The sequence below is a fragment of the Tasmannia lanceolata genome, unplaced genomic scaffold (assembly GCF_043159265.1).
Source record: "Tasmannia lanceolata isolate RefF3 unplaced genomic scaffold, GAP_Taslan_0.1 ptg000015l, whole genome shotgun sequence".
Lineage (NCBI taxonomy): Eukaryota > Viridiplantae > Streptophyta > Magnoliopsida > Canellales > Winteraceae > Tasmannia > Tasmannia lanceolata.
The window spans coordinates 19,751,760-19,776,567 of NW_027518692.1; the positions used below are offsets into that span (position 1 = coordinate 19,751,760).

Below are 24,808 nucleotides of genomic sequence, written 5' to 3' on the forward strand. Positions count from 1 at the left end.
AAGCTTGACACATTCGCTAGAATACAAGAAATTGTGCTCTCGTGCAAAAAAACAGGTGTGAAAATGACCATTCCTTCGTTCAGTTTCATCTTTCATGGGATCCCGTTTTAGAAGTGTTTTGCTGGTGGGAAAAGACTGGCTTTTTTTTTAGTTTTCCTAAATGCATTTAAAGATTTGATTTGATTGATTGTATGTGATTTAAGCTCAGCAATTGGACATTTTCTTACAAAAGTTTTAACACTTTTATGAAATTTTTGTACGGGCAATGGTAAAATGAAAACTGTAATTAGCAAAGGGGACTGGCTGCAGTACCATAATTTAATTGTGGCACTACTATCAAAATCCACTCAGAAAAGTCTAACACGTGATTAGTGCCATTATCAAAATATGGTGGTGTCGGATATCAGTCTCCATAGTAAATCATAGTTAACGAAGCTTGAAATCTAGAAAAAAGGGAAGACGCTACTGATATTGGAACTACCATAAAAATATATTTAAAAAGAAAAGACAAGTTGAGTTTGTGTGATTATTAAAACATGGTAGTGCCAACATAAGTAGGCTAAAAAGATTATACATAAAGGCAAAGAGCAGGACAAAGCAATAAAAATACATAATAACAATAACATGAGGGGCCACATTGATTGATATGAACTCTTGGTGTGAACCATGCTTCCTATCTATATATCATCCTTACAAGTCACAAGGTCCACCTTGATATTAATTTCTCTCATGGCGTGATTCACCTGATGAAGTACAAAAGTCCGTCATTATAGCTAACTCTTAAATAGATTTTGTAGGTAATGAACCTAGTAGTTCCCTGTCTTTTTCATATTGCATTCATTTGCAAGGCCCCATCATAGATATGGTGTGTACCAAAAATCAGCTCCATTGGAACTATGGAGGCAAAAAATGGACAGATTTGTGAAGCTTTATACACATCCATTTTTACCTCAACAAATCGTAGGGATGGGATGATCCTATGCGGCTGATTTTTTGCACACACCCTATCTATGTGAGGGCCCAACCAATGAATGCTTTGGATCACCCAAACAATGCGGCCCCCACTGCATTTTAAGCCTAGGGTGTAGATAACTTATCTACACTCTTTTCTTATGTGTGTGTATTTAATTTAGGGAAATGATATCCACGCCAAGGTGTTTCGATAACAAGCGCTCCACTTGTTTGACGTGTAGTATTTAAAGGCATTTCAGAGGATATTACAGTTCTCAAAAAAGCCCTTTGAGCCCTTTAAATACTACACGACAAACAAGTGGAGCGCATGTTTATTGAAACACCTTGGCGCGGATATCATTTCCCTTAATTTATGATTTTTTTTCTAAATTAGCTAGATGAATGAAAGAATAAAAAATACAAGCAGAGAAAAGCTAAGGGCTGAGTGTGAAAACTGTAAACAATAGCAAAGGAGCGAAGGAGCTATCAGAGGTGTTGCTTTCAAAGCTCGGTCGATTCATTGATGATTGAATATTCATTGCCTATAGGAACTATGGATTGGGTTCTCTCCACTCCTAACTCCAGTTTACCTGGTCGGGCAAACAACTGGAACTCTCATCCTCACTTCACACCTCTAATAACACCAAGTACGCCGACATTGGACTGAGTGTGAAAAAGAAGAAGAATAGGAGAGAATAATATATGAGTCTGTTCACACATTACTTCCCACCCTTGATACAAAGAGGTAGCCCAACTACAGAGATAACTGCCTATAAAAGCATCACCACCTCACCAATTCCATTTATAGACCTCTCCTTCTATATTATATATTTTCCTTTTATACTCCTTTACTCATTGCCTTTGAACAACCAAAAAATAGAATGGTCCCACTTTCTTCCACTTTCTTTCACAAGTCATCATCTATGGCTCTGTGGTCTCTCCTTCTCTTGTGTTGCTTTTCAGTTTTGATTCAATTCACCTTAGCTTCTGAGGCCAGATATTTCCACTGGGAAGTGGGTTATGTCTACTGGTCACCTGACTGTGTCGAGAATGCCCTGATCGGAATCAATAGCCAATTTCCAGGGCCAACGATCCAAGTAAATGCCGGAGACACCATTTATGTGAACCTCACAAATAACCTCCCCACTGAAGGGGTTGTCATTCACTGGCATGGCATCAGCCAGGTAGTTTAAGATTAGTTCAAGCACCTTAGTAATTTTCTAACTGATTTTTTGCACTTCATGGGGATGTGAGCTCACTTTCTTGTCTTCTATATGTGTCACATCAGAGGACACCAATTTTTTTTTGGAAACAAATCTTGTTTTCCTAGCAATCCTCTAATCATTGGAAAACACTTCCTGTTTTCCTAGTAACCTTCCAAACAAATCCCATTTTCCTAGTAACCCTCAGAAGAAATCCCTTTCTCCTAATGTCCAGTCAAAAGATGATAGACCACCTGGAACATTAAGGGCATCAAGTTCACTCAATCGTTTTGCCCAGACTAGCATTTCGATACTAACTATAACCATGTGGAAAAGGGGTGTATTTGGCTCTTTTGGGATCCAAAGTCAATCCGATGAGCTTGAATCTGTTTCGACACCATCGGTTTGCTTACAGGTCACTAGTATTTTTGGATCATGTTCTTTTAATCTCCCTTCCTAGTATCTCTTAAGGATAGGGATGATGGTTTTCATACTTAAATGTATCATCTTTCTTTTCATTAATAAATCGGTAGGGGCCTGGCCAAACCCTAGCTTACCCATCCAAAAAAAAAAAAACTCCTAAAACGGGATCCCATTCAGAAGATAAAGATGATGGTGAAAATCACAAAAGATTTAGGGAAATGATTTCAGCGCTCCAATGTTTTGATAAACATGCGCTCCAACTTTTGTCGTGTGGTATTTAAAGGGCTGTCAGAGGAATGTTACGGTTCTCAAAAAGCTCTTAAAGCCCTTAAATACTACACGACAAACATGTGGAGCGCATGTTTATCAAAACATTGGAGCGCTGAAATCATTTCCCAAGATTTAGGCATTTTCAACTGATTTCTTGCACTTCGTTGGGGATGTGAGTTCACTTTCTTGTCTTCTTGAGCATCTGTGACATCAGAGGACACTTTGTTTTTTCCCAAACAAATCCCGTTTTCCTAGCAACCCTATTGTTAGGAATTAACAACGCAGCGGAATAACGATGCAAAGATAAACGAAAGATTCACACACAGAACACATAGATTTACGTGGTTCACCCAACCAGTTTGGTATGGGCTACTTCCACGGCAGAGCGACAAGCCAACGATTCCACTATTCTGAAGAAAAGATTACAAACCCTCACGCCTCTCTATGGCGTCTCCTGATATCACATCCCTTTTATATGGCGTTCAGAAACGTGTTACAATAAAGAAAAATCCTAATTCATGAAAGTACAAAACTACTCCCAGTATAAAAATACCTTAAACGGTTAGGGTAAAGTGTACAGTACTTTCCAGATTAGACTGAGATCAGGCTTCACCAATAACACCTATTAATCATTTATACTTCCATTCTCCTTACGTGTGGGCCCTCTTTTATTGGTTGGCTATACATATGGATTTTTATATCAAGGAGATGCTAGGTTTTGAACTCATGACCCGTAGTGGCATGAGGGAGTGGCTCTGATACCACGTGAAAGAACCAATTACATCAAAAGCTTAAGCTATTAGAGTTGGTGTTATCTAATCATTTATACTTCAACTCCCTCCATCTCTCCTTAAATAATAACTTCACCATTCATCTTTCAGTTTGGAACGCCATGGGCAGACGGAACTGCGTCTATTTCTCAGTGTGCCATCAATCCAGAGGAAAGTTTTGTTTACCAGTTTAATGTCGATAAGGTATATGAAGCACTTTTAATCATACTTATTAGCAAGTTCTCATTTGAATAACTGAAAATTAACCGATGTTGATTTTCCTCTTATATTTTAGCCGGGGACTTATTTCTACCACGGCCATTTCGGGATGCAAAGGTCTGCTGGTCTCTATGGATCTCTAATAGTGGAAGTTGCCGAGGGCCAAAAAGAGCCCTTCCATTATGATGGGGAACTAAACATGCTTTTGAGTGATTGGTGGCACCAAAACATCCAAGACCAGATGGTGGGCCTCTCTTCCAACCCAATGCGCTGGATTGGAGAACCTCAGGTAAAAAATAAATAGAAATTTGGATTTGAGCAACAAAAAAAAAAGGTTTCCTCTTTGGATACCCAACAAAAATATATACATAACCATTCGTTTGTCTTTTCCTGACATATACCCAGATTTTTTTTTATTTGGATAAATCTTATTGGGAAGGGATTTGCTAGCGTCCATCCCAAAAGGCACGTGTTGCATGTAAGGGCAGCCACCTCATGAATGAAGACAAAATCTGCTGAAAAGTGAGCCTATGTGGCTGCTCTGACATGCAACAGACCATCCACGAAATGCCTTATGCGATGGATGCTAGCAAATCTCTGTAGGGAAATGATATTTTGGTGGTATCCAAGGAGGACAAAAAATGAGAAGATTGTCACAGGGTGTTTTTGTAAGGAAGAAACAAATGTTTCACCCTCGGGGCTCCAGAATAATTTGCAGGGGCGGAGCTAGGAATTTGCTCTAGGAGGGCAGAGAATGGTTGTTATAGCATGTTGGGCCCACCATTTTACACTACATGTTTTGATAAGTGGGACCCACCATCTCCCCCTTGTGAAACAACCAATTACTCCAAAAGCTTAAGCCATTGGAGTTAGTGTTTTTAACTCAATAATTTATACTACTTCAACACTCCCCCTCACGCGTGGCCCCTCTTTTTTGGGTTGGCCATACACATGGCACATGAGTTGTGAGTTTTTGAACCCAGAACCTGTAGATGTGAAACAACCAATAACTCCAAAAGCTTAAGCCGTTGGAGTTGGTGTTATTTAATCACAGCACTTCCCTAACCCATGCGTAAGGTGGAGTCCACAATTTACACCTCATATTTTGATCTAGTGGGCCCACTATTTACATCTCATGTTATGATGGGTGGGGCCACTATTTTACACTCATGCATAGCATGACCTAAGACTGCTAGCCAAAAGATTTTATATACTGTGAAATTCTAAGCCCCCATTTGCTGCACATGACCAAACTGAAAGGAAGTGTACTTAAAACTTTTTGTTTTTGGTACGGTGCAGTCCATATTGATAAATGGGAGAGGACAATACAACTGCTCACTCGCGGCGCATTTTAGCAATGGGTCCAAATTCTGTGATTTCAGGAACAGTACTCATAATCAGTGCACCCCCAAAATTCTCAGTGTCTTTCCCAACAAGACATACAGACTCAGAATAGCGAGCACCACTGCTCTTTCCTCTCTCAACTTGGCTATTGGGGTAAGAAAATTTATTCTAATTCTCACTAGAGTTGTTTAAAAGAAAGGGAGTGCCAGTATCAATAGAGGGAAGTTCAAGGTCTTTCATTCATTGAATATAGATTTTGATAAAGGGCACTGATAAATCGACCCCCATATATCTTAAATGGACCCCAATATTGGGCAGTGCTGAGAGAGAGAGAGAGAGATGGGGGTCGATTTAAGATATTGGGGGGTCGATTTATCACTGAGAAAGAGACGAGGTGATAAAATTGCAATATAATTTTTCTTATTCGGAACCAAAAATTATTATGAAAGAGACGAGGTCACCTGGTGAGGAAAAAATAAACCTTTTCCTAAATTATTTCTGGTGTGGGTTCCTTTATTACTGACTCTAGGATAATTTTTGGGTTGCTTTTATGAAATCAGTTGAAGCAAGGAAGGCTATGTTCCTTCTTAAGACTAGCAGCCAAATAATAGGATTACCTCTTAGCCTTCAACTACTCTATCATATACATGTATAGTATAAATGGGGGATACCATATTTTGATAATGACACAAGTTTGATTTATACTTTGTTGGATTTATCAGAATAATGGATCTGATATATGGTTTATTCGAACCCCAAAAATCTGCAACTTGAAACGAAAAAACTCTTTCTGTTTGGAAACCAGAAATAAAATAGAATTTATCTATTTGGTTGAAAACACTTTGGAAATCAGATTAAAAAGAGTAAGACTGAGTTGTGCCACTGGTCACTCTCCTTAAGAATCGTATCCGCCCCCAACCGGTGCAACCGGGATTCGCGAATCGACGCTCCAAGATAAAACAGCCGAAATTGGCCCCAGTCCACGTGCACTCGCTGACTGGTCTACCCAGAATCATCAACGGAACTGTGCTCAGAATGAACGGAACGAAGGAGAAAGAAGAGCAAAACAGAAAGCCTTGGGTTATAAATTCCAGAATGTGCAAAAAAACGTCTGTGTAATTTCTGTGTTTAAACAAATCCGTCTCATTCCCTTTTATAGACCATAAGGTGTCTCTTGGGAAGAGCCACCACTAGTGGTGGGTTATAACTGTTGAGGAAAAGCTTCCATTAAAAGCCATTAACGTTTCCCTCAACAGTCATTTTGGTGACCGTTGAGATTTGAAACGTTTATGTAATTAAAGGGGTGTGTCTATATTAAAACATGGAGGTAAAATGAAAACCGTTTTGGGCATTAAAAAGAATCTTTTTATTTAAACCCAAACCCAGACCTCGGACCACGGGCCGGCCCGGTGAGGCGAGGCGCGCGCGCGCGTGTGTTTTTTACACATGGGCTTGTGCTCTTCTAAAAGCCTAAGACCCAACAAATTCTAAAGCCCCTTGAAGGCTCAAGCCTTTCTCCAACTCTCCATCTTATATGGATGAGAAAATTTCTCTCAAGCTCCTATGTGGGACTATTTATTTTGCCTTGGTTTAGAGAGCACAACATTCACAAACACATCAAGGTCTTGGGCTCAAGTCCCCATTCATTCAATTGATTATAGTTTTCAAAGAAAGAGGGGGAGAACTTTAATTTGAATCTTCCCTCTAAATTTTAAACACTAAGCAAAAGCATCTTTGACTTTTCTATTTAACAATTATTGAAATTGTCCAACATACTTTTTTATTTAGCTTTCCGTGGCTGTTAATCCAATATGCTTCCAACATCTAATCAGAAAAATAAAAGCAAAGTAGTGCAATTACCAAAATATGCATTCATCTTCCCTCCCATGTATATTTGAGTGACACCACGCTAGTCTTGTCTTATCAACTGACGTAGCTTGATCGTTGTCGACTCCGATTGACTAGACCTTCAAATCCACGAGAAGAGTTGTTCTTTGAATCCACAAAGAACAAAATAAAATCAAATTTCTATAGATACAGAAGAAGAAAATTTTCTTAAATTTCAAAAACAAAGTGTAAAATCTTCCAAACAAACTCTTGGACGTGAGTTTTATAATAAATGTTGCCTCTCTAACTAGGTCTCATCACTTTCAAGTGGGCCCTACTTCAGTTAGTTTCACATGTAGGTAGACTCATTATTTGCATCCAACCCTTGAACACTACCAATTTATACATTTTTTGGGTTAGGTAAGCTGGGGTTTGGTGAGAAAAAAATGTTACATTCATGGGTACAAGACACCATCCCACCATCCTTAGCTCATAACACACGGGAGAGGGCGATCCAAACACCCAAGATAGACAAAATAGAATAATAAATCTAAGAGTTCAAACTGCTCAATACTCTTGAGTTACAGTAGACCTAAGACATTCCAATTTATACATGATCAACTGAATTAACTTCCATTTTCATTTCCTCAGTATCACAAGATGGTGGTAGTTGAAGCCGACGGAAACTACGTCGAACCAGTGGCAGTTGAAGACCTTGACATTTATTCTGGTGAGAGCTACTCTGTTCTCATTACGACTGACCAGAATCCGGCGAACTACTGGGTCTCAGTAAGTGTAAGAGGAAGGCTTCCCAATACCTCATCAGGTCTCAGCTTCTTGAACTATTACCCAATCCCCCCTTCGGTCCCAACCTCTCCTCCTCCCATCCCTCCTCCATGGAACGACTATAACTACAGCAAAGCCTTCTCCAACAAAATTCTCGCCAGGGAACGCTCCCCGAAGCCTCCGATGAATCATACACGTCGGATCTTCCTCCTTAATACCCAAAACAAGGTCGATGGCTATACAAAATGGTCTGTCAACAATGTCTCATTAGACTTACCAGCCACTCCTTATTTGGGTGCCCTCAAGTACAACCTAACAAATGCATTCGACGAGAGAAGGCCACCTGAAAACTTCCCAGATGATTATGATGTGATGAAGCCTCCTGTTAACCCGAATTCCACAATAAGTAGCAATATTTACATGCTTGGTTTCAATAGCACTGTTGACGTGATTCTTCAGAATGCAAATACATTGACAGAAAATGAGAGCGAAATTCACCCTTGGCACTTGCACGGGCACGATTTTTGGGTGCTGGGTTATGGAGAAGGGAGGTTTTCTGAGGAAGTGGATGAGAAGAAGTTGAACTTGGAGAATCCACCATTAAAGAATACAGTCGCGATCTTCCCTTATGGATGGACGGCGATAAGGTTTGTGGCTAATAATTCTGGAGTTTGGGCCTTCCATTGTCACATAGAGCCTCACTTCTATATGGGTATGGGTACAGTCATGGCAGAAGGGATCGAGTTAATTAATAGAGAAATACCTAAGGAGACTTTGGGCTGTGGGGTAACAAAGACGATGTTGAATAACACCGGCAGGTTGAATAACACCGGCGGGCTTCCTTTTGACTGGGGCTGGGATGAACGGTCAACCTTGAAACTAATAACATTTCTTTCTTGTTTCTTCTTCTTCTTCTCTGTATTACTCTATAGGCCTTCTTTATGTATTTTGCCTCTCAGAGCTTTGTTGTTCCGAATCATGGGCTGGCCATCCCTAGGAAGATATTGTTAGAGATTTTACAAAATGATATTGAGAAAATCAAGTGAGTTTTCACAAGTTTTATTTAAATTATAAAAATAATTTTAAGACAGGGCCGGTCGACCAGGGTATCCTGGGCGACCGCGGATAGATTACTGGAATCTTAATTAATTTCCAGGGAGGTGTCGGAGGTCGACCGCGGAAGGCCCGGTCGACTGCGGTTCTTTGGATCGTGAAAAATAAAATGGACAGAAGCATGTCGGCGGGCGACCGCGGTAGCCCCGGTCGACCGCGATTGTTTGAAAAACTATCCGTTGGGAAGAAATGTACATGGCTTTTCACTTCCGTTTTTCAACCTTTCTTCACGTCTTTTGCTTCCCAACAGTCATGGATAATTTCAAACATAAGTGACACCTTGTACATGATCCAAACTACTTAAATCATGAAGAGATGTGATCAAATGGTCATAATTCAAACCAATCTAAGGGATGTTTTGAAGGGATGTTTCCCTTAATGAATAGACATCTAATGCTCAATAAAAAGAGCAGAAATCTGTCTTTTTCAAACACTTAAATTCAGTTATTGCTGGACTTTTTCTTTCTCTCTCTAAAACAATTTCCTACTCCTTTGTTTTTTCAAGTTAAATTACACATAAAACAGTATACAAAGACTGTTTTCTGCAGAAACAGTTTTTGTGCTTTTCTTTAAGGCTTGAAGTTCTTAAAAGGCGTTTTGGGTTTGATTCCACTTGTGCAAAGTGTCATCAAACATTTGTAGGACATTCCTACAAGGCTTCACTGTATCTTGGAGGCAATTTACGGATCCCCTTTGCACACAACTGGTGGGGCGAAATTTGTCTTAAGGAAAGCAATTACGCGACTTGAAGCAACTCTACAAATTCATTATAATTTCTATATTTTTGGAAATCCCACCAACAATCTTAAAATAAAATTTTATGTTGTTTCTGAGTGCTTCAATGGCGTTGTTTTCAGTTCGTCAAATGACCCAAGACTTTGTCAAACTTGAATGCTTCGATAAAGGGAACTTCAAACGGTGGCAGAAGAAGTTGCACTTCATTCTCACTTCGCTCAAGGTGGTTCGTGTTCTTACAACTCCAAGGCCAATGGCGATTGAAAATGAAACTCTAGCGCAGGCTCGTGCAAGGATGAAATGGGAACAAGATGATTACATCTGCAAATGGCATATTCTCAACGCTATGTCGGATTCACTTTTCGACATATACCAAAGCATGGGATCGGCAAGTGAAATTTGGACAGCTCTTGAAATCAAGTATATGGCAGAAGATGCAAGTAGCAAGAAGTTTACTGTAAGTCGGTTTTTGAATTTCCGCGTGGTAGATGATAGGCCAGTTATTGATCAGTTGCATGAAATTCAACATATAGTAAATCAAATACATTTACAAGGTATTCTTCTTGATGACTCTTTTATTGTTCCTTCGATAATTGACAAACTTCCACCAACTTGGAAAGACTTCAGAAAAAGTCTTAAGCACAAGAAAGAGGAAATGTCTCTTGAAAAATTGGCTCAATGCCTCAGGATTGAGGAAGAGTCAAGGATAAGAGATAATAAAGAAGAGCATGAACCTCTATCCTCTAAAATCCATTTGGTGAGAAATGTCAAAGAATCGAACTAACAAGGGAAAGGCAATCAGAAGATAAACAAGATTCCTAAAAAGAAGTTCAATAAGAACAAGAAAAGGAAATGGGCTTGTTTCAATTGTGGGAAACCAGGCCATTACAAGAGTGAGTGTCGACTTCTTAAGGATAAAAAGTCGGGTGCACCAATAGACAAAGAAAAGTTTGTAGCCATGATTTCAGAGGCAAATGTCCTTGAAGATGATAATGATTGGTGGATTTACTCGGGCGTGACGAGGCATGTCTGCAAAGATAAGAATCTGTTTTCATCCTATGAATTGGTTGAACATGGAAGTGTGCTCTATATGAGCAATTAGTCGACAGTAGAAGTCAAAGGAAGAGGAAAGGTGGAATTAGAATTCACATCTGGAAAATGTCTCACTCTAACCGATATCTATCATGTACCAGAAGTTAGAAAGAATTTGGTGTCTGGAAGCATTCTTAACAAGAATGGCTTCAAACTTGTATTTGAGTCTGGCAAATTTATTCTGTCTAAAGGGGGTACCTTTGTTGGGAAGGGATACATGTATGAAGGAATGGTCAAATTGAATATCAATAAAGTGAATGTATTTGCTTATGTTGTTGATTCCTTTTTATCTTTATGGCATAGTCGATTAGGACATGTTAATACTAGGAAAATGGATGATATGGTTAAATTAGAATTAATTCATAAGTATCAACACGACTTGATAGACAAATGCAAATATGCATGCAAACTAAGATCGTAACAAAGTCATTTCCTAAAGTATATAGAAATAATAACTTGTTAGACCTTGTTCATAGTGACGTATGTGATATACATAGTGTTCCCACTAGAGGAAGCAAAAAGTACTTTGTCACGTTTATTGATGACTATTCAAAGTACTGTTATGTATATCTCCTTGGTCACAAAAATGAAGTTTTAGAAAAGTTTAAAGTATATAAAACTGAAGTAGAAACCCAATGTGGATCAAAGATTAAATGCTTAAGATCCGATAGAGGTGGTGAATATTACTTTTCTGATTTTTGTAAATCGAAAGGTATTATTCATGAAACTACAGCCCCTTATACTCCACAACAAAATGGAGTAACTGAAAGAAAGAATAGAACTTTAAATGGAATGGTAAATGCAATGCTTGTAAATTTTGGTTTAAACAAGAGTTTTTTGGGTAAAGCCTTACTTACGGCTTGTCACATCTTAAATAGAGTTCCAAGTAAGAAGTCAAATATAACCCCTTATAAATTATGGAAGAAAATAAAACCAAACTTAAGTTATCTTAGAGTTTGGGGTTGTAGGGCCATAGTTAAAGTTCCCAAGCCTAAATTAAGAAAGTTAGGAGAGAAGGGTATTGAATGTATCCTTTTAGGATATGCTATTCACAGTAAGGCCTATAGGTTTCTAGTGACAGAACCCAATAACTATCTGTAGACACCCCCAATTTGCGAGGCTTTAAAAAGCAAAAGATTCGGTAGTATCATCAATTTTTATATCCGTATTCAGCATTAGATTAGGCATCCATGCATTTTAGGGTATATTTCATTTCATTATGAGAGTTTTGAAGTTGATTCGCAATCCTGAAGGTCTCTAGGGGGTTTCTTTGGCCTCTGAAAGATGAAAGTTCAAGTTTCCAAGCAAATGAAAAAACCTGCTATTTTTAGAATTTTCAGGGTTTCCCTCATTTTTGCCTATTTTGCACTGCAGAGGCATTTTGGTCATTCCCGATGTGTCTCGTTTGACCCCCGAGTTATATTTGAGAAATCGTTAGTGATTTTACAAATTTTGAAAAAGCTGCTATTTTTAGAAACTCATGGGGCTTCCACATTTTCATCATCTTATGGATATTTCAATCATTTCTCATATGTCCAAAACCATCTCGAGGGTACGGCTGATGGATTATGAGTAATTTCGTAAGTTTTGGGAAACCTGCTAAATTTAGATCTCTCAAGATTTTCTCTTAGTCTTGCACTTCGGGGGTATTTTAGATATTTCAAAACATATCATATTTGGTCCCTAGGTTGTGTCTAAGAAATCTTGAGTCCGTTCATAAATTTTCGAAAATCTGCTATTTTTAGAATTTCTCAGGGTTTTCCCTAGTCTCGCCAAAATTCTAGCACATTGGGGTAATTTGGTCTTTTCCTGTGTAATTCTTTTGATCTCCGAAATATGTCTGAGAGATTATGAATGATTTTCTGAATTTTGGAAAACCTGCTAAATTTAGAATTTCTCAGGAATTTCGCTTAATTTGGAAATTTTAAGTGTTGAGGGCATTTTGGGTATTTTCAGGGGATACCAAATGATTCTGTTTAATATTGCTCATCGAAAGGACCAAATTTTAAAAGTTTCTATTTTTGAAGTTTGACCACAAAGACTTTTCATTTTTAATTTTTTCCTTTAGGGGTGAACCAATCTGAGGGTATTTTAGTCGCATTTGGATGTCTAACAGTCAAGTAGGGGCATTTTGGTCCGAAAAGTTATTTTCCAAAAAAGATGGTCCGATCATGTGTGAGGGATGCACCATAAATGTCAAATGGGTTGGGTCCATATATAGAATGTTGAATTTAGAAAGATTTTATTGATTTTTTACGGAAAAACCCGAAACCCGTGTGAAATGACCCATTGGGCTAAAGCCCGCAAAGATGGAGCTCATGTGGGTTCACCCATATGGGTCAACCACCATGGTGGGCGGCCCACATGGTTGACCCATATGAGTTGAGCACCCACCTTGATGATGTCACAATGGTGACATCATATTTGTTAAAAGAAAAATAAAAAGAATAAAAAATGAAAAGAAGGAAAGAAGGAAAAGATGAATGATTGCTTAAAAAGGTTTTCTTCCAAAGAATCAATGTGGAATGAAAATAACATGTCTTGATTGACAAGAAATTAAGATTGGAATCAAATCCAATTTGGAAACAAGAAAGAAAGAAAGCAAGAGGGGAAAATTGGAAACAAGCCAAAAAGGGAGCTCTCACATTGGAAATTGCTATTTCTCTCTTAACCCTAACTTTTTTTTTATATAAAAATCAAAGCAAACAATCCAGAAAAGGGGAAAAATCCAAATTCGTCTATTTTCTCTCTCCTCCTAAGAAATTTTTTTTCTTTTCTCCCTTGAAGTGTGATCTCTCTCTCAAGTGTTCTTCAAAAAAGGAATTCTTGAATTCCTTCTTCTTCTCCAAGGCATCATACAATCAAGAATTATTGGTGTGTTCTTTGGGTCTTCTTCATCATAAAAAAGGGTGCGACAAAGCGTATACCTCGGATCTACGGACCCTAAAGACAAGGAGCACGATCAACGTGGTGGAAATTAAAAAAAAAAGCAAAGAAAGAAAGGGAAGAAAGGACGCAGGATCGAGCGTCGGCGAGATTTTTCGGAATTTTTGGCTTTTGGATTCGGCGAGGATCTCCATCACAGGTAGGTGCACTATTCTCAGATTTTTCCAGGATTATTTGGTATTCTTTATATATTTTTGCATGGTTTTTAGCATTTAATTGAATTTAATTCGATATTATATGTGTGTGCTCAAAATCATGATCTACATGAGTGTTTCAATTCCGATTCGTCCCGAAATTTAATACACTGATCTATTTAAATATACTAAAATAACCATCGGATCGGATCGGACATTGAATCAAAGGATTTTGAAAATTTTAGTGAACAGTGGAATTTCATTTAAAATAATGGCTGAGAAATTACAAAAGTTGAAAAAATAGCTATCTTAGGATGATTTATCTTGTGGAATTTAAAATTTTTCTTGTGTTCATCACATCACAACAAGGTTAAAGGCCATTTTCCGGAGTCGTAATTTTCTCGAAAATCGTGTTTTAAAAATAGAAAACTCTTCAAAAATATCTTTTTGACGAAGAAAAATAAAATATATACTAAACAGATTCCAAAATTAATGAAATTTCGTGGAAAACTAATATGATACTGATACATTCTACCATGAAGTTTTGAGAATTTTTGAATTTTTTTTGATATATTTATTAATGTTTTCTTTGAAAATTATCAGATTTTGTGAGAATTTTTACTGACATCAGATCGCAATTAAAATTCTCAAAATTTTTAACGTAGTCTTATATTTCATATTTCTTGCTGCTATAAAATTTTCAAGTGATTTGGATTTTGTTTCCTAAGGGTTGTAGTCTAAATCAATAATCTGGTTTTAAAATTGAAAAATCCGAAATTAGTAGTAAATGGTTTTTAAAATTTATGAAAATCTCACAGCATGCTATGTTTACCCATATCTTATTTCTGTAGAAATTTCAATGAATTTAGATTTCTATTTCTAGTAGTTTCTGTGTTATTTTAACAATCTGGTCATATTATTGTTAAATCAAAATTAAATAGGAGCTTAATGTAAAAATCTGCAAAACTTTTCTAGTAAGCTACATACATTCCCATCTACTGCTGTAGAAATTTCAATCCATTTTGAATTCGTTTGCAATAAATTCACTTGTAAAATCACTCATGCGGTTTAAAATTGATAAAATCCACTCAAAATTGAAATTAATTAAAAATCATTATCAAAATTTCTAAAGAACCTTAAATTTTTGTTACATATTAATTCTTTAATCAATTGAAACAGAAATCTTAGGATCTTTAGACTTTCCTGGTAAAATGGCCAGTGCATCCATAATCGTATCCCAATTGCAACCGATCTTTGACAATTTGAATATTTAAGCTATAGCATGTTATTGGCTCCGAGGTTACTGCCCATGGAAATCCTGAGATATGCTAGGCAATAAGGTGTTATAACCTATGTATTAAATTGCACAAGGAAAGAGCGCACGATTCCCTTCCTTGGATGCCATTCGAGGCCGAAATTGGAGAACCCTAGAACCTTTGGTATTCCTTAAATGTTCAGAAACCGAAAATCCTTGAAATCTGAAATTAATTAACTTCAAGAACTTGAATCAATTTATCTCATGTCTTTCGGAACCATTGGATTATGGTTTCCGATATAAGAACCATTAGAGCCCAACTTAGGAACACTTATATCAGGTCGTGTCCTAGGTCTTAGGGAGTCCTAGAGTTAGGAGTCCAGCCTCATCACGGACGTTTGCTATGGGTAGCAACCGTGCCATAGGTCTAATTACACTAGTCACCCAAATTTTCCCTAGGACAAGCCTAGTTACCTAGGATGTAGGTTAACCTGCATTAGTCTAAGGGACAACTTGCACTTAGATAGGATCATATAGCATCTTAGATGAAATCCTAGGATAATAAAATCTTCAACTTGAATTAAATAACTTCTCTTAAAACTGTTGAAACAGTCAATCCAGTCTAGATCGGTGTCTTAGTTAAGTTAGGCATAAGTAGCTTAGCTTAGGTGCACCGAACTACGTCGACTCTGATCCCAGTGAGGCTTGGGTACGTAGGCAGCTTGGATGTCTGATGGCATACCAACCACGAGTCGGCTCCACAACAAATTGTGGTGTTTTGTATATTAATTTTCTTGTAAATGCGTAATTAAATCATTTAGGATTTTTCCATGAAATTAGAATTTTAGGAGAACTTTCACTTAGATTGAATTCAAACAAATTAAGAAATCAAGATACACATTTAGGATCTACATTGAAATTAGATCATAGGATGTATGTCACATAGTTCGCACATTAACAAAGAGTTGAATGAGCCATTTAAAATAAATTTAAAAGAGTTAACTTTTGGAATTGAAGACCGATTATCGGGCAGCAATGGTGCATGTGGTGGATAACTCCCCATACCTTCCATTCTTGTAACTAGGTAACGAGTCTAGATTTCTGGTAAATTATGGGTCCTAGATCCCACATCTAGGTGGTGACTCTGTCACTCTCTTTTGTGTGGAATTCGGATTGCCTTAGTGATCCCAAGTTCACATAAAAGATGAATTAAAATCAATAATAAAAATGCACATGCCAATCGCGTGGGTACGAGAGACCAAGAGAGAGTGTGGCGGCTCGCGCCCCACCCCTCTCGCGGGATCGGGTCCCACACTATCTTGATGTAAACACTATAGTTGAGTCAAGAGATGCTATTTTCTATGAAAATAGATTTACTTCTATTCCAAAGGAAGTTGAGGCTAGTAGTTCTATGGAATCCCCGGTAGAACTTCAAAGAGAAGTTAGTGAGTCTAGTGAATTAAGGAGAAGTAAAAGAAGTCGAAAAGAAAAGAGTTTTGGTCCTGGTTTTGTTACCTATCGAGTAGAAGGATCAAGAGAAAAACTCAAAACTTCTATAATGTTGGACCTCAACATTGAAAGTGATCTTCAAACCTATATAGAAGCCATAAAATCATAAGATGCTGCTTATTGGAAAGAAGCTATTAATGACGAAATGGATTCTATAATGGGTAATAAGACTTGGATATTGGTTAACTTACCACTTGGGTCAAAACCAATAGGTTCTAAATGAATCTTCAAGAATAAGATGAGAGTAGATGGATCAATAGAGAAGTTTAAGGCAAGACTAGTTGCCAAAGAATTTACTCAAAAACCCGATATTGATTTCTTTGATACTTATGCTCCAGTTGCTAGAATTACTACCATTTGAGCCTTGATTGCTCTTGCTTCTATATACAAACTTCATATTCACTAAATGGACGTTAAAACTGCATTTTTAAATGGTGAATTGGATGAAGAAGTATATATGGAACAACCAGAAGGTTTCATATTGTCGGAAAAAGAGCATAAGGTTTGTAAACTAATCAAATCTTTATATGGCCTTAAGCAAGCCCCTAAGCAATGTCATGAAAGATTTGATAAAGTTTTAATTTCAAATGGCTATAGAATACATGAATTAGATAAATGTATTTATAGTAAATTTGAAGGTAATATAGGTGCTATAATATGTTTATATGTTGATGATATGTTAATATTTAGTACAGATATTGAATATATTCAAAGTACTAAATTATTTTTGTCACAAAATGTTGATATGAAAGACATGGGTGAAGTGGATGTAATCTTGGGAATAAGAATTATAAGGAATGAAAATGGTTTGATTCTATCCCAATCTCATTACATAGAAAAGGTGCTCAAAAGGTTTAATCATTTTGAGTGTTCACCTGCTTCAACACCTCTTGATCCTAGTGGGAGGCTATATCCTAATCATGGTAGGATCATTTTCCAACTAGAGTATGCTGCTGCTATTGGTAGTCTCATGTATGCTATGACATGTACTAGACCAGACATAGCATTTGCAGTGGGTAAACTTAGTAGGTTTACCAGTAGTCCTGGTTTTGCACATTGGAATGCAATATATAGAGTATTTAAATACTTAAAGAGGACTATGGAATATGGTTTATATTTTAGTGGGTATCCAACAGTGATTGAAGGATACTCTGATGCCAGTTAGATAACTGAGCGTATAGACCATACATCAACCAGTGGGTGGATTTTCACTCTTGGTGGAGGAGCTATCTCCTGGGCTTCTAAAAAGCAAACATGCATTACTACTTCTACTATGGAGGCAGAGTTTATAGCTTTGGCTACATGTTGTAAAGAGGCAGAATGGCTTAGAAATTCCGTTATGGCCTAAACCAATGCCATCGATTTATGTCCATTGTGATAGTCAGGCCACACTATGAAAGGCATATAATCATGTTTATAATGGTAAGTCCAGACATATAAGACTTAGACATAGTACTATAAGAGAGTACTAACCAACGAGGTTGTAACTATTGATTATGTGCGATCAAGCCAAAATTTGGCTGATCCTTTGACTAAAGCTCCTGCAAGAGATATGATGTGTAAGACATTAGTAGGGATGGGGTTAAATCCATTAACCAATAGTCACCAATGATGGAACCTCGACTCAACACTTGAATAAACATCAAGTCTTGAGTTCAATGAGTCCAAGTACATCATATGGAGTGACTGCAAGCACTATAATATTCATTATTTTCATTCCAAGGTAAAGTGCTTAGTACCTGTAATGTTTAAAAGGGTAAGGATGAGCAAATGGGCTCTTAATAGGCTTATAACAGGGTGTTGGAGTGTTTTAGTTACATGGACACTCTTGATAAGTTTACCTATGTGAGTGTGGGAGTGGTGCCGCTTCCTATGAGATTTGACTAGTCTCTAGAGCACTCATGAAACCGAGATATAGACACAAGGCCAATACATGTGTCGGCTCTTAAAAATTGCTTATAGGGACGAAATCTTGTGTGTGTAGATTTGTCCGGTTAATCAAATAGAATAGCTAGTTCAAATATACGTCTATTATGCAATTCTGATTAACTTTGATGTGTTTACACTAAGTGAAGGTTCAAATCGAGAGATACCTTCATTTATGCATAAGGTTTCCAAGCTTAATGAGAAAATTATTTTCATTTTGAAAATGGTGGGGGATTGTTGGAGATTTTACAAAATGATATTGAGAAAATCAAGTGAGTTTTCACAAGTTTTATTTGAATTATAAAAACAATTTTAAGACAGGGTCAGTCGATCGGGGTATCCCGGGCGACCGCGGATAGATTACTGCCATCTTAATTAATTTCCAGGGAGGTGTCGGAGGTCAACCGCGGAAGGTCCGGTCGACTGCGGTTCTTTGGATCGTGAAAAATAAAATGGATAGGAGCATGCCGGCGGTCGACCGTTGTAGCCCCGGTCGACCGTGACTGTTTGAAAAACTATCCGTTGGGAAGTAATGTACATGGCTTTTCACTTTTGTTTTTTAACCTTTCTTCATGTCTTTTGCTTTGCAACAGTCATGGATAATTTCAAACATAAGGGACACCTTGTATATGATCCAAACTACTTAAATTATGAAGGGATGTGATCAAATGGTCATAATTCAAACCAATCTAAGGGATGTTTTGAAGGGATGTTTCCCTTAATGAATAGACGAGACATCTAATGCTCAATAAAAAGAGCAGAAATCTGTCTTTTTCAAACACTGAAATTCAGTTATTGCTGGACTTTTTCTTTCTCTCTCTAAAACAATTTCCTACTCCTTTGTTTTTCAAGTTAAATTACACATAAAACAGTACACAAAGACTATTTTCTGTAGAAACAATTTTTGTGCTTTTCTTTAAGGCTTGAAGTTCTTGAAAGGCGTTTTGGGTTTGATTCCACTTGTGCAAAGTGTCATCAAACATTTGTAGGACATTCCTACAAGGTTTCATTGTATCTTGGAGGCAATTCGCGATTCCCCTTTGCACACAACTGGTGGGGGCAAAATTTGTCTTAAGGAAAGCGATTACGCGACTTGAAGCAACTCTACATATTCATTATAATTTCTATATTTTTGGAAATCCCACCAACAGATATTGTTAAAAGATCATCAATTTCTAATGAAATGGATGTAATAGTGATTTGTTGGAAACCCAGTGTGACTAGATCTAGTATGCAATGTATATGCCTTTATGAAGTGATCTATTAATCTACTAGTCCCATTTTAGGACAGCTCCATCTACCTCCTTACTGAAAAAGATCAGATTGGCCCATTTCCCCACAAGTAACTCCCATAGTCCGTGTTCTTTGAGCCAATGTTCCACTCCAAGAACATTGTGTTCTTCTGTGTTTTTTCCATCACTTTTGGGTTTCTTGAGTTTTTTCTAGAGGCCCACCGTATTGTTGTCACAAGTATTTGAGCAAGATCGTGACTGAGTAGCTTCCTTATGCTTAAGTGTCCAAGAACCTGACATTTCAGTCGCAGAGTCCAGAAGCATATCATAATGAATTTCATTCAGGGCCCGTTTGGATGCGGAGAAGATTTTGATTTGGATCTCTCACATTTGCAACCCTTTTGCATTGTAAATTGGATCCGGATCAAATTCTTGGATTTCCAATTCAGGGACTGACAGTGGAAAAAAATAAAATTTCCATCTAATTGGAAATCCACATATCTGGCAGTTTCCTTCACCCTCTTTGCTCCTCAACCTCTCCCCTCCAGTAGGAAGTACCCCCTCCCTCTCTGTCTCCCGCGACATGAGCTGGCGGATCTATTCATTTTGTATTCAAAACTCAATTCCAAATCCAAATCCAAATACAAAATATGAGGTATCCAAACAGGACCTAATTGGAATCAAAATCAAGCAGTCATATTGATACTCAGGATTAGAAATTGCAGTTACAAGGTGCATTTATGATCTACCACTGTCGCTTTAGCCCGAGTTTTACTGAAAATGTCATACGAAGGGTGAATTGGGTCCACGTGTTTCAAAAAAATAATAATTGGGTCCATGCATTTTTAAGTTTTAGTAACTGGCCCCATAACAAGATGAACCAAATTTAGAGAACTTTCACATGAAGGGGTCCAGTTAACTTCAACAATAGTTTATGGTGTTTGTTTGGGAAATAGGCATGGGAAAATGGTAATTTCAGCAGCAATTCCATTGACATCTCCCATCACATTGGCCTGGATAGTGCATCTAATGTTGATGAGACTATTCTAATACAAAGGTCAAGAACAGAAGTCAAATCCATGTTTAAAATAACCTGCATTAATCAGAACTTAAGGAACCTAGTAGATATGCCACGGAAATAGAAAATGTTAATCACAAGCCCCGAAATCTATATATTATAAGGAGGAAGGGATGTTTCACTGTTAACGCCGATGTGGACAACCCCTCCTTCCCCTCTTGAATCTACGTGGCATTTTTTTTCACATGTGGAATTTAATAAAATCAAAATTTTAAAATAAACTATTTTCATAGGTCTTTCCAAATCTCTACCAATTTCCATTGTATGAATCTCCTCACATTCCATAATTTCAGTAAACTAGTTCGCACGAGGTGAAGAAAAAATTATGATCTTAAGGATTTGTACAAATCAATTTAGAAAAGTTCCTATTTTTATGGGATTCTTTATTGGGAAACTTTATTGTGTTAAATATTTATTGGAAAACTTTATTGCGTTAAGTGCGTATTTTGCAATTTAGATGAAATCAATTTGGAAAAGTTCCCATTTTTTGGGACACTTTATTGGAAAACTTTATTGCTTTAAATGTTTATTGGAAAAAGATACTTTATTAAGGTTACGTGTGGTGATACAGGAATGCGTGGTGATAGAGGAATACGTGTGAAACACTTTTTAAATTTCGAAATGCAGTGGGGGTGCCACGTGGCGCCACCCAAGCTTACCACATTCAGCTTTATATAGATAGATAGCTAGACATATTCCAAACACCAAACACCACTCTTGATTGCACGTTTGCAACCCTTCCACATTCCTCCCTCTTTATCCTCTCCCAAAAGCCAAATATCAAAAAGCCTTCCTATTCCAATTCCCCCAAATCCCTTAAAATTAGCACTACATTCCTTTCCCCTCCAAATTTCTCTCCCATTAATGTTACCTTTTACCTTCTTCATTTCCTAAATGTGGCTGTTTTCCATTGGTACTTTTAATAGTGGCAACATTTCATAATCACCGACTAAATGCTGCCGTTTTCATAGGTAGTTTTAATACAGGTAGAATTACACCGTGTATAAATAAATTTTGCTTTAATTAGAAATAGTTTCCCAAATGCAATAAACTTTTTCCTATTCCAGCGTGGTTTTTAGTATTCCATGCAAACCTAAAATCTCTTTCATCTTTACATTTTCATTTCAAATGCCATTTTCGTCTTCTCTGTGAACAATCCATTTTCTTTTCTTCTTCAATTTTTGGATTTTAATTTTTGAGATTATTTGGATGACCAGGAGTTTTTTAGGCTTCAATGGGATATGTTGGACGCAAAGATCAGGACGTGGATTTGTTCTGCGGCTTTGTTACTGTTCTGAGTGGGGGCCCACCTAGGTATGGGACTGGGTGGGACCCAGCCTGGTATGGGACAGGTTTAAAGGGCGTTGCCTAACGTGTTCCATCATCTCTGGAGCTTTTGGCATATCGGTAAGGTACCTAACATTTGGTATCAGAGCAGCCACCACATCCCGTGTTCGAGTCACCGAAGGGGCGACCTGTGGAAAGGGCTACCTGGAAAAAAGGCCAGAGTCAAAGCCGTCACAGAGTGGGCCGCCGACGACAGCGAATTCGGAAGCGTGGTGGTATGTTACGGTCCTGAGTGGGGGCCCGCCTAGGTATGGGACTGGGCGGGACCCAGCCTGGTATGGAACATGTTTAAAGGGCCTTGCCTAACGCGTTCCATCAGCTTTGGAGCTTTTGGCGTATCGGTAGGGTTCCTAATTAACAGTATGGTTTCAATCTCTGCTTTTCTATATATGTATCTTTTAGTTCCTCTTTCTTTAGCTTTGATATAAGGCTCTATAGACTGCCCTGTGACGATTTTTAGAGGTATTTTTTGGATCTTGACGACCGATTGATTAGTACAGGCTTGGTGCCATAACTCAAGCCTTTGCTGGTCAGACCATGCCCCTACTTCGGAGTATGAATTCCTGACCAAAGTTAGAGAGAGAGAGAGAGAGAGAGAGAGAGAGAGAGAGAGAGAGAGAGAGAGAGAGATGACTGATATTTATGCAATGGAGCTCCAGTTTAAACCATTATAAAGAAAACCCAAAAATTTAGAAGCAATTTTAAATCATTATTTTCATTTTCATCCCCCTCCCCCCTCAAATTAATGCATCATTTATTGGTTAGTTTCTCTGCAAACACCTCTCTATCTTCATATTTTTAGTGGAGCAAAAATTGTTTAAAAAAACATGTCAAATATGCTCCACTCTATCAAGACTAATTGAGGAGAACATAGTCGTTGCCTGCCTTGCCCAACATCTATATATAGGCGAAAATGGCTCTGTACTTTAGAGAGCATTCTATGAACCCTACACATGGTGCGTTGGTTTTGAGTTTTGGTCGAATTAAATTGCTTTTACAACTTATTTTTGCAAATTCTCTAGCTTCTTATAGTTTACTCAGTTGTAATTCTCTGTCTTTGTTTTCGTTGTTTGATCTGGTAATGAGGAGAGGCATATCAAAATCAGCATTTTTTTATTGGGCTCATTTATCCTACTATCATCTTCTTCTGCCAAAGATCTCAACTTCACTCGAAAGTGCTATAAAATAAAATATATGTGCCCCTGGCAGTTTCCAATATTGCCATTTATTCAATGGCCGATGTAATGGCAGACAACTCTTCTCTATGTATGATTTGTTGCATGTTACATTATTAGATAAAAATACCAAGAAACAATATAATTTAATCAAAGTTTGATGCATGATATTAGAAAGGTATCAGTTTGTTCTTCTCTTATTAATTTCTATGTACCGTCATGTACTTTAATATCTTCTATTAATTTTTTGTAAAATAAAAAAACTACGATCCAATTTGATCTGGCTCAGTAACGATTTCATAAATGAATTCAATTTTTAAATTACTTATCCCCCATCGACGACACATTAATAAAAACATAATACTCATAAAAAAATTTAGCAATTTTTTTATTATAAATTTATCGTTCTATTATATAAATTTGTTTATTAATCACTTATATATATTGTAATTAGTTGAGAATTGGGTTTATTTTGTTGGGTTTTGTGATCAGGCATTTTTTCGTTTTCTTACATGATCGACCCTACCTAGATATAAAACTCATACAATTGCTCCAACCATCTGTTTTGCTTTTGAATCAACTTTCTACTCTTTTCAATCTTAAATTACTTCCAAACTATGCATCGCAGAGTTGTTGGTCTCACTAATGCAACCAAATGATGAAACTATCCTTTAATGAGGATTGGTTCACGTGATTAAATTCCCGTATAACTACAAAATCAGTCCAACATTGATGTCCCAAAACTATATTGATATTAAGAGTAATCAGAACCTCAACTCTAATATGTTTTAAATATTGGCAAATTCTTGGACCCTGGGCAAGGTGAGAAAGGGACCGACCGACTCAAAATTTGAGAAAGAATTATGATAAAAAAAATTCAGTTTAGCATTCACAAATTTAACAAGAAATAAGAGAAAAAGAAAAGGAAAGAAACGAATATGGTGCTTCCCATTAAACATTGAAGAGTAACACATTAATATGAAAAGTTTCAACGTATATCTTCAGATTCATCAATTAAGATCATACCAGCATTAAGAAATCCCCTGTTTTCTGGTATTATCTATGCACCGTTTACTCAATTGTAAAGTACTAGTGGGACAACCCGTGCAATGCACGGGTCGCACGGGTCCGAAGTTAATTTAGATCGAAAAGTAACATAGGTGAAATGATATTCATAACAAATGAATGACTAAATTAAAATGGAAGTTAATTTAGATCGAAATGATATTCCATCATCAAAGTGGAATTCATAATCTATACCTAAAAAGTACTTGAAAAGAACACAAGGAGAGGAAATTGGAGCAGCATACATTCAAAGATTTACAGACGGCAGTGGAATGAGGTAACATATGACGATTATCGTATCGAACATATAAGAGCACAATATTATACAGACATTAACCTTTAGTATGTTCCCTCTCACTTGCCTGAATGTGAGTTCAGAAACCGCATAAGCCAAACTGCGATATTCAGA

General features: G+C 37.3%; 2 protein-coding genes across 2 annotated transcripts; both read left to right on the top strand.

Moving 5' to 3' along the window:
• Nucleotides 1-1,786: 1,786 nt before the first annotated feature.
• LOC143891829 (L-ascorbate oxidase-like) lies at nucleotides 1,787-8,803 on the top strand. The gene is made up of 5 exons (XM_077396340.1): nucleotides 1,787-2,135; nucleotides 3,728-3,820; nucleotides 3,912-4,124; nucleotides 5,135-5,332; nucleotides 7,658-8,803. The coding sequence occupies exons 1-5, from the start codon at nucleotides 1,833-1,835 to the stop codon at nucleotides 8,801-8,803; spliced, it is 1,953 nt and encodes a 650-aa protein (XP_077252455.1). The 5' UTR covers nucleotides 1,787-1,832.
• A 943-nt stretch (nucleotides 8,804-9,746) lies between these two features.
• Nucleotides 9,747-10,424, top strand: LOC143891830 (uncharacterized). The gene has a single exon (XM_077396341.1). The coding sequence runs from the start codon at nucleotides 9,747-9,749 to the stop codon at nucleotides 10,422-10,424; it is 678 nt and encodes a 225-aa protein (XP_077252456.1).
• Nucleotides 10,425-24,808: the final 14,384 nt, after the last annotated feature.

Excerpts from the sequence above, each read along its gene's own strand:
- LOC143891830 (XM_077396341.1), top strand. The coding sequence starts at position 9,747 with ATGGCGTTGTTTTCAGTTCGTCAAATGACCCAAGACTTTGTCAAACTT.
- LOC143891829 (XM_077396340.1), top strand. The coding sequence starts at position 1,833 with ATGGTCCCACTTTCTTCCACTTTCTTTCACAAGTCATCATCTATGGCT. Across the intron at positions 2,136-3,727 it reads ACTGGCATGGCATCAGCCAG|TTTGGAACGCCATGGGCAGA; the intron begins GTAGTTTAAGAT and ends TTCATCTTTCAG. Across the intron at positions 3,821-3,911 it reads ACCAGTTTAATGTCGATAAG|CCGGGGACTTATTTCTACCA; the intron begins GTATATGAAGCA and ends CTTATATTTTAG.